The sequence below is a fragment of the Oreochromis aureus genome, linkage group 1 (genome assembly GCF_013358895.1).
Source record: "Oreochromis aureus strain Israel breed Guangdong linkage group 1, ZZ_aureus, whole genome shotgun sequence".
NCBI classification, from domain to species: Eukaryota; Metazoa; Chordata; class Actinopteri; order Cichliformes; family Cichlidae; genus Oreochromis; species Oreochromis aureus.
This window is the reverse complement of record NC_052942.1, coordinates 22,272,342-22,282,662: the sequence shown is the minus strand read 5'-3', so window position 1 is coordinate 22,282,662 and position 10,321 is coordinate 22,272,342. Positions and strand designations below refer to the sequence as shown.

The 10,321-nt window shown below is 42.5% G+C and overlaps 1 protein-coding gene across 1 annotated transcript; it reads right to left on the bottom strand.

The window, feature by feature from the left end:
• Window positions 1-3,738: 3,738 nt before the first annotated feature.
• dkk3a (dickkopf WNT signaling pathway inhibitor 3a) lies at window positions 3,739-9,328 on the bottom strand. Its single transcript, XM_031736427.2, has 8 exons — window positions 9,192-9,328; window positions 8,604-8,853; window positions 8,308-8,379; window positions 8,162-8,221; window positions 7,285-7,377; window positions 5,367-5,511; window positions 5,131-5,287; window positions 3,739-4,989 (listed from the first exon to the last, which is right to left on the bottom strand). The coding sequence occupies exons 2-8, from the start codon at window positions 8,799-8,801 to the stop codon at window positions 4,902-4,904; spliced, it is 813 nt and encodes a 270-aa protein (XP_031592287.1). The 5' UTR covers window positions 8,802-8,853; window positions 9,192-9,328; the 3' UTR covers window positions 3,739-4,901.
• Between the last annotated feature and the right edge of the window lie 993 nt (window positions 9,329-10,321).

The following is a 10,321-nucleotide window of genomic DNA, read 5'->3' as shown; positions in this document are numbered from 1 at the left end:
AGTGATGAGCTGATGAAACCTGCTTCCAGGTCCAAACTACTCTGCATTTATTGAGGCTGTTGTGTTTTTAACATGTTTTAATGCTTTGTATCTTGTTCTCTTGATCTGACCAAGCCCCCCTCGGTTTTTATTATCATTATTCATTTTAAAGCTCAGTTTTTAAAACCTTGCGATATAACTACAGCCCAGCCTGAGGAGCAGTATATTAATGACTAACCTTACATTGCAGTTGTTCTCCTGACTGAAGTTTGGTCCGTTTACAGCATCCTGCCATGCAATTACTTTTGTCCCTAACCATCGGGAACCCTCACGTTAACTTTTATCAAGTGGAGTTAGCGTTCATCCTCCAGCTTCAGTAACCCTACAAATGCCAATGCTGTTTAGTTTTCTTCTTCATTTATGTAGGAAGTGATAGAGTTCTAGTTCTAGTTGCTGTGGCGGTTAAGCCACAGCAAAAATGCACGAGTTCGTGCATGTCGAAGCTCAGGTTGCTCTTCATGGCGTTTCAGCCGACGACACAAAATGCCATCATGTTGTGGCCTCGCTGGATCTGCTGTCCACCTGCCATGTAATCATTCTTCTTCACTCACGTCTTCCTCCGACAGTTGCCGGTGCGACCTGGCCTCGCCAACTCTCCGCTGCTGGCCGCAAAGCATTACCGCTCACTCGCAGAAGAAGCAGATCGCATTCTCCTGGCAACCAGGAGCTTTGGCATCCAGGTGATAGTTCGCCACTCACCGACAGCATCTCCTGCGCCCCCACCAATTCTTTCGGGGGCCTCCGACTCATCGATGGTGGCTGGGATTGCGGCACCGCGGAAGAGCCCTGTGTTTTTACCATCAGTGTGACAGTGCCATGCTCCCTTTGCAGTTTTAAGCCCCAGGGAAACAAGCCTGCCAACGCTCTGTAGCGGCCGCAACTGCTGGCGATAAGGAAAGGCTGCTCTTAATAGAGGAATCGACTCCGGCTCCCAGAAGAGCCTTGGGAACTGTTGTGCTGTCTTTGCATAGCTCCACAATGGTATATTATTTAATCTTAAAAAATTGGAGATTTCCCACGTACCACCAGAGGTACACGTACCACAGTTTGAGAACCACTGTTTTAGAACATTCTGATGGTTACTCTATTTTTGCCTCCCAATAGTTTTGTTTTTCAAATAATCCAGCTTCTTTTATATTATGGAATATATAATGTACAGTATATAAACTGTTGCTCAGTCTTATTAAGTACTTTCAAACAGGGTCTACATTCTGGTTAGTCTTTAATAATAATCCTGATATCTGATCAGGGTAGTTGCAACCTTCAAATAGTTGGAGAAAAGAGGAGAAAAGAGGAGAAAAAAAAGAAAGCTGCTTTCCTGCTAAACTCAGGTTTTTGCACTTGGTGAATGAATGATTATGAAATACAGTTGATTGTGGTTTATCAGTTTATTGATTACATGGCATTTTGCTATGAATCCCATAATAGGAAGAAGTACAATACTTCAATTTGTGGTGTAAATAATATTCAGTATATATAACACTCCCAGCAAAATGATTTGCAGGGCAACTTGACTGCATGAGACAGTACATTATTTGTTTTCCTAGTTTCTGTGTATTCTGCTCAGACGACCTGAACACACAGCATCACTTCAGTTTAATTTAGCATCTCACAAGTAACATTTTCACCAGTGGATTCATCAAATAAAGTGTGGGAGGGAAGAACTGTATAATATAGACCACAAAAACATCGGGTTATGTTCCATGTCATCTCTGCAGTTTAAATAATGTTGAGGGGTAAGTTGTGAGAATAATGCATCTGTGGGGGAAAGAATGATTTTCTCAACTTCAGAAACAAGTAGAAGTTTCAAGCAGCTACAGTTAGAAAAGTAAACAAGCTTCTTAGATGTTGAGCAGTCATTGGCAGCAGTTATTGAAATGTTAGCGGAAATAGAAAAACCCACATACTGAAATATGCCAGCATTATACGCAGAGCAGTTCTAAGTACATGCCTACTGTTTTATTTTTTATACAGTACATGAAGCCACGCCAATCTGCTGTGATCAGATGATGTGATCACAGATATAAGCAGCAAAGTGAGCAGCTTATTAGGTCTAGAGTTATTTTTATCTTGTTATCGAGGGTAAGAAAGAAGTTTGTCGTTTCAAGGCAAGCCTGCAAACACACAGTCTTACTGTGTTTTTTTGTTTGTTGGAGCTCTGCTGCAGGGATGAAACATCTTCCCAAAAGTTATTCCCACGTTTAATATTTGAGCAGCTCATCATGTAACAGCCATAATAACAGCTCTTCACACAGCCCTCACACACCTGGACAGTAGTAACACCTATGTCAGAATGCTGTTTGTGGACTTCAGCTCTGCCCCAGTTCAACCCCACAAACTGGTTAATAAACTAAGCAACTTAGGAGTCAGCAGCTCACTGTGCAGCTGGATATTGGACTTCCTGAGCAACAGACCCCAGAACGTCAGAATGGGAGAGCACACCTCCTCCAACCTCATTCTGAATGTAGGTGTCCCACAGGGGTGTGTCCTCAGTCCCCTCTTATACTCACTTTTCACCCATGACTGTTCACCAATCCACACCATTAACACCATTATAAAATTTGCTGATGACACCACCATCATAGGACTGATCGACAACAACGATGATTCAGCCTACAGAGAGGAGGTTCAGCATCTGAAGCAATGGTGTGACGACAACAACCTGCATCTGAACACAGCCAAGACCAAGGAGATGGTAATCGACTTCAGAAGAACAAAGTGATCTGAGCACTCTACCCTCTACATTGATGGGGAGGAGGTAGAAAGGGTAGAAAGATTTAAGTTCCTCGGAGTCCACATCTCGGCCGACCTTACCTGGTCCACCAACATCTCCCACCAGTTAGGGAAAGCACAACAAAGGCTGTACTTCCTCAGGAAACTACGTCAGGTCCAATTACCCCAGAGACTGCTAGTAAACTTCTACCGCTCCACCATCAAGAGCCTTCTGACTTACTGCTGCACACTCTGGTTCAACTGCTGCACCGCGGAGGACAAGAGGAAACTGCAGCGGGTGGTGAGGGCAGCAGAGCGGGCAATCGGCACTTCACTAACCCCCCTCAGAGACATCTATACTGGCAGACTTCGGCAGAAAGCCAGCATCATCATCAAAGACCCCTCGCACCCTGGACACTCACTTTTTCCCCCCTTCCCTCTGGTAAACGTTACAGGTCCATCAGGTCAAAGACAAACAGACTCAACAGAAGTTTTCACCCACAGGCTGTCAAACATGCCCTACCTCCACCCTGATTAGAGGATAACTGCACTGCCAACACTCATAGACATTACACCTTATTTATAAACCGTATTTCTATTTATACTTCAATGCAACCAACATCCCTACCTCTTTAAACTGTATTTATTAGAACCTTATTTAGTATAGTTGCAACAGCACCCCCCCACACACACTAAATGTGCAATAATCACTGATCACACTGCACCTCTCAATGCATCTGCTCCTCAGATGGCATGTATGTGTACGTATATATATGTAAGCGTGTATGTGGAAATATGTGTGTGTATGTATGTACGGATATGTATATATACATATATGTATGTATGTGCGTGTATGTTTGCAGATGTATGTATAACTTGTACATATCTTTCTTGTGTAAATGTAAATTTGTCTGTTATTGTTAAATACTTACGCTATTGTGTACTCCACACACATGGAGAAATGCCAAACTGCCTTTCATTGTTCTTGTAACAGTGAGAATAAAAGCTATTCTATTCTATTCTATTCTATTCTGTTTAAACGATGATGGAAACCCTAATGTGAAACTTCAGTAAGGAAGAACTGCAATCCCTCATCAACCTGCTTTCCGGGGTGTTAGGCTGCTTTTTATTCTCCCTTTCAGACTCTAATTTGTGCAACCACCCCATTTCCACCTTACAGATACCTCAGTCAGCGCTCCAACCAAGCTTCGTCTTCATCTTCACCACCACCAGGGTCTAGACTTTCAGGGGTCCTGGCCTAAATCCTATCACCGCCGGGATTCCATTCTGCCACGATGGGCTGTGCGAGTCTAAACACCAGATACATTAACATCTCTATCTCCAAAAATCATGTTCAGGTCTTCCAAGCAATCTCTCATTTTTGAAATGATGTTTCAAAATCTCCCACGGATTAGTTGAGATCTGGAGACTGCAAAGGCCACTGCATCTGTTTATTCAGTTCATTTTCATATTTCAGTTTCCGCATGTACCCTATGAACTGTAATTATGTAATCTCAGAAGAGAACATCTCCCATCATGGTGGACATGTTCCATCCTAGGATAAAGGAGATTACACCGAACAAATTCATATTGATTTTGAGCAACCTGTCAATCCAAGGGGACCTGAGCCATGCCAGCAAAACGGGGGCAGTCACATCATCACCCCCACTGTGATGACTGCAACAACAAAGAAATGAAGCTGCATCAAAGGACTTGACAAGTAGTTTTTTTACAAAGTGGCTGCCTTCAAGTGCCTCTTGCCCAGAATTCCCTTAAAAAGATTTAAGAATCATCAAACAACGTGCCGACGACACAACTAGCTCCTGTGTCTGTGGCTTGCTTTTTGCTTTGGACACTCGCTGTGGCGTTTTCTTTTACAGAGGTGATTGGTTAAAGTCACCCGGAGGTTCATCCAATCACCAGCTGAGTCAAGTCTGGATAAGCCGCCAGTTTTTTTTCCTTTCATGTGCCACCTGTCTGTATTTCTAAAATTCTAGTCTACATATACTGCCATCCATTTCCCATGCCCTAAATCTTTACTGCTTTGACTGAAGCCGGCAAATAGAAAGTGCTCTTTGCAAAGAAAAAAGAAAAAAGCTCAGAAGTCTGTCTAGCTTTTTACAAGGCAATGTTAATAAATCGAGCCGAGCCTAAAGTATGTAGTCTATCTCTGAGTACAGAGTGTCTGTCAGGTCCTCTTCACTCGAGTCCTCTCCTTTCAGGCACATTGACCCCCGTCTGTGAAGGAAAACATACACAAACACATAAAACTTTAATATTTTTTTGGTACCGGTATATTAAATTAGAATATTTGATTCACTTAACACAAATGGTGCAATATTTTAATCTGTTTTATGTGATTATATGTGCTGCCCTCACCCCAGGTGTTGACAGTGGAGATCTCCTGCACAGGGGCAATATTTCCTGGGTCCCTCATCTTGCGTGCCCCAGGACAACAACTCAGTCAGGTGGTTGGAGGCACCAAAGCAGCGCTCACGCTCAATAGGCTTGGCCGAACAGACGGGGAAGAGGAGGGCTAATCACACAAAACAAAAACAAAGTTCTCTGGGGGGCGGTGTAGGTAGTGACTGATAAACACATGCTGTACTACATACCTTTATGGAAAGCACAGCAGAGGTCTGGGCTGCAGTCAGTCTGGTATTGACAAGTGCTTCCTGCCTCTCCCTTCGTTGCATTTTGGCTGCACTGGCCCCACACACAGAGCTGTTCACCACAGCACTCTGCATCCTTAGTGCAGGACTGAAAAAGTAGCATTTGAGCAAATGGCCAACAATTCAGCAGGCAACCCTCCTCTTAACACAGATGCTTTAAAAGATCATGCACCTCTACTGTAACAACACTGAGACTCCCGGGAGCATTACATTATACATGCTTCCTTTAGGCAGTATCATCAGAAGTCATAGCTGTGCAGATGACACCCAACTCTATCTATCTTTGAAGCCAAATAACATACATCAATTAGTTAAACTGCAGGAATGTCTTAAAGATATAAAGACCTGGATGACCTCTAACTTTCTGCTTCTAAATTTAGATAAAACTGAGGTTGAGGTTGAGGTGGCATTACCTTGGCCTCCAGTAACACTGTGAGGAATCTTGGAGTTGTTTTTGACCAGCATATGTACTTCAATGCACATATTAAACAAATATGTAGGACTGCTTTTTTCCATTTGCACAATATCTCTAAAATTAGAAATGTCCTGTCTCAGAGTGACGCTGAAAATGTATTTATTACTTCTAGGCTGGACTACTGTAATTTGTTTTTATCAGGATGTCCTAAAAACTCCCTGAAAAGCCTTCAGTTAATCCAAAATGCTGCAGCAAGAGTTCTGACAGGGACTAGAAAGAGAGAGCATATTTCTCCTATAGTGGCTTCCCTTCATTGGCTCCCTGTTAAATCTAGAATTGAATTCAAAATCCTGCTCCTCACATACAAGGTCTTAAATAATCAGGCCTCATCTTATCTTAATGACCTTATAGTACCATATCACACTATTAGAGCACTTCGCTCTCGCACTGCAGGCCTACTTGTGGTTCCTAGAGTATTTAAAAGTTGAATGGGAGGGAGAGCCTTCAGCTTTCAGGCACCTCTTCTGTGAAACCAGCAGTTTGGATTCAGAAGAAAGACACAATCTCTGCTCTTAAGATTAGGCTTAAAACTTTCCTTTTTGATAAAGCATATAGTAAGGGCTGGATCAGGTGACCCTCCTTTAGTTTAGGATTATGACAAATAGGTCATATGATTGTTGGGGTTTTCTCTGTTTTATTATTGTAGGGTTTACCTTACAATATAAACCGTCTCAAGGCAACTGTTGTTTTGGTTTGGCGCTGTATATATAAATTTGAATTGAACTGAATTGAATTGAGCACTAATGGCGTTAATTATTGTCCAGTCCTGCTGACTTAAAAAAAATATATATATATAAAAATCAGCAGGTCAGCTGATCTGTGATTGCAGTGGAAAGAGATCCTACTATCACATCTTTAAGACATTGCAAAGTCACATGGTTTTCCACTTCAGCGACTTTGACAAGACACGGATCCTGTCCTCTGTGCATTTATCCTCCCTCTAGTCTTGTTTGGCAGTCTGCCACCATCTTCCACTGCTTTTTCCATACATCAACATCAACACTAATATATTCAATTGAGACTCAGCTGAACAAGCAACACAGGTAGCAGCAGAGTCCTGAATAAAACCAATGAGATAAGAGGACTTTGATTAGAACCGCTTTTGTTCTTGATGTTCTCTGAGAGAGCGGATGGAAGCGAAGAGCTCATATTTAACCTGCCCCCCTTTCATGAGATGCTCACAGGACAGTGCTTGGAAACAGCACACTCCAATTACACTTGTGGACGCACTGCAATGCAGTCAGTGTGAAACCCCAGCTGGCTGGATGTAAGAGTGCATCGTGTTGTGTGTGTTGGAAAGCGTCAGACAGGAGAAATAGTGCGTTTTAGAAAAGAATTATGAAAACAGTGAAGACGTCCACAGAAAAGTCCCTTAGGTTGACTCACCATATCGAGTGCTTTACATGGCAGACACTTGGCATTATGTGGGTCGTGAAGGCAGTACCTTCCCTTCCCACAGTCATCGTCACTGATGCATCCCTAAATACGAGAGAGAGAGGTGAGACTACATCAGGCCACCTCGTTTTTCTAATTACATTTAAATATTAAATATGGGTCTCACAGCTCTAGTCAGAGAAACCCTCAACTGAATACACGTTCACAACAGTGCAATTGAAGGTGTTGAAGCACAAAACATGCAGCATATTTATGAAGAATGCGGCACCTTCTCTGGTTTTATTTATTATTTAGACTGATGTCTGTCCTAGTTTCTGTTCTGTGTCTAACAAATCACCCAACAGATTTTGCCAAAATAAATGGTGAGACAGCGTGTAAATGTAGCAAGATGATAACCACATAAACGGAGATTTTTTTACTCATACAGGGAAAACTAGGTTGATATTTGGGACTGTTGTTTTTATTAGTTGCACTGTGACACCCCGAGCTACGAAACTTGAGTTATCAGAAAGCTTCCCAACTGGACTTGACTGTTAATCACCATATGTCCAAAACTGCTTGGTTACATAACCTCACTTTGTGTTTGCAGCTTTAGTCCTAAAGCACATAATCATCACTTATTTAACAATGAGAAGCGTAGTCAACCATCTGAGAACTGCCATCTTTACCACTTATTTGTTCAAAGGACAAGGGCCGAATGGAGGCAAATATACGCTTTTGATTCCTTTGCCGACATAGTGCCAAGTCAGTGGCTGTGATGGTGCACCAAGACATTATGCAACCTCTTCAGTGATGATAACTGAGCAGCTGAAGGTCATACAAAAGCTAGATTTCTTTTTGAACGTGCAGGTAAACAGGACGGGCTTACGTGATCGACTCTGTTCTCCAGGTCGTTAGAACTGTCGACTGTGGTAATGTTGTTTGTCTCCTGGGTGAAGATGGAACATATATTAAGTTTCAATCACAAGGGGAAACAAACAGTGCCTCACTTTACTTTACTGTTTCTTAGCCCACCTGGTCTTTATCAGTCACTTTATCAGAAGCAGTTTCATTGTGAAGACTCGACTGAGAGTTCTCCTCATTTGTCTGAAAGGATTATGGAGATGATCAAAGCCAGATTTCAGGAAAATAGATGCATAACTCTGATGTTACTTTATTGCTGCATCTGATCTTCTTTTCTGCCCAAAGATTGAAGTGTTTTAAAAAATACTTTCATAATACAACACACTGAGATCCTACATACTACAGGCAGTCAGGTAATGCTATATGTCATGTAAAATGCTGAGTGAGAGGTGCAACTGGCTGCTTACTTGGTGAAACGAGTCCTCTGGCGTTTGCTGGGGATCCTCTGGCAGCTGCTCCACTTCCACAAATACGCTGTCCGGCTCCGCTTGTCCCTGTGCAGAGTCATCCTCCAGGATGTGACTAATGCCCGAGTTCACTATCTCAGGGAGGATGCCATTGCAGACTGCTGTGACAGCCAAAACGAGCAGGACGGCTGGCACCATGCTGCTGCTGAGGATGCTGCTGCTGCACTCCGAGGAGGGTGTGGCGGTGATGCTGAGAAACACAAACAGCGTCACCACAGCTGATATTTCCGTCGCTGCAGGATTTTTCCATCAAACCTTCACATTCATGACAGCCCCTTAACAGGTGAAATAACAATAGAAATAATACATAAAATGAAAAATAAGCCGACTTGATAGTGTGTGCATTATTTTAATTGTGTGTTAACAACTTAACAGCGCACTTCAAACATAGTTCCGGCCAGGTTTAACCACTAAGTCATTATGCGAGATACACAGTAAGTAAGAGTAGCCCAGGTAAACAGAGAGGAGGCTTTTCTTTACTGCCGTTAAAAACAAAAATAAAATGGAAAAACACACATCAAACCTGACCTTTTTTTTTTTTTTTAAACGCAGGTGTGTTTGCAGTTTTACACAGAAGCTGGTGATGTAAGCGGAAGTATAGCTCAGCTGCTAAGACAGTTACAAAAAACTGTAAACTTTCATCATTGAGCCCTGTTCTCAAAAACTGACATTTACTCGGTTTGTGAAGCTCAGAAAGTTTTCAATACATGTTTAGCGCCATCTTCTGTCGGTACGGAACATGACATCATGTGGCTGGGTGGTTAACGGCTAACGAACTAGCATTAGTTTATGTTAGCTAACTAGTGACAGTATCGAGAACTCAGAGGAAAATGAGGACACTAAAACTAAAAATCCGTTTTGTGCTGCCCCTGGCTGCAACAATGAGTTTTACATTAAGAAACTCCACCATGCCAACAGGAGCCGCAAGTTCAGCATACAGACAACAAATTGTAACTAAATGTTTGTTTTTTAAAAACATTTTAATGTATGTAATGATTATTTATTAGATTTTTATTTATTTTTTTACATTGATTCCACCAAATGCAAATGGCAGTAAATTTAAATTATATAATCTATAAAATTATGTAAAAGTATTTTTTTATTGCTTAAAAGTCCATCCATCCATTTTCTTCTGCTTATCCAGGGCCAGGTTGCAGGGCAGCAGTCTACGCAGACAAGTCCAGACCTCCCTTTCCCCAGCCACCTCCTCCAGCCTTTCCGGGTGAACACTAAGGTGTTCCCAGGCCTGCCGAGAGGTATAATCTCTCCAGGGTGTCCTGGGTCTGCCCTGTGGTCATTCCTGGAACACCTCACCCAGGAGGCACCCAGGAGGCATCCTAGTCAGATACCCGAACCAACACCACTGGCTCCTTTCGATGTGGAGATGCAGTGGCTCTACTCACGTCACTACCCAGAGCTCGTGACCATAGGTGAGGTTAGGGATGTAGACTGACTAGTAAATTGAGAGCTTCTCTTTGACGCTCAGCTCACTCTTCACCACGACTGATCGGTACAGTGTCCGCATCACTCAGGGGCAGCACCAATCCATCTGTCAATCTCCCGTGTGTAAAAATAAATAAATAAAATAATCCCAGGACTGTCCTGCAGTTGCACACATTTTTTGACAAAATTCACCTACTCACCTCATTGTATTGCCA

Bases quoted from the DNA above. Each gene is read 5' to 3' on its own strand.
- dkk3a (XM_031736427.2), bottom strand. From the start codon at position 8,801: ATGGTGCCAGCCGTCCTGCTCGTTTTGGCTGTCACAGCAGTCTGCAAT. The intron at 8,380-8,603 runs GTAAGCAGCCAG...TAATCCTTTCAG, and splicing joins CAGAGGACTCGTTTCACCAA to ACAAATGAGGAGAACTCTCA. The intron at 4,990-5,130 runs GTGAGGGCAGCA...TTTCCTTCACAG, and splicing joins CTCCACTGTCAACACCTGGG to ACGGGGGTCAATGTGCCTGA.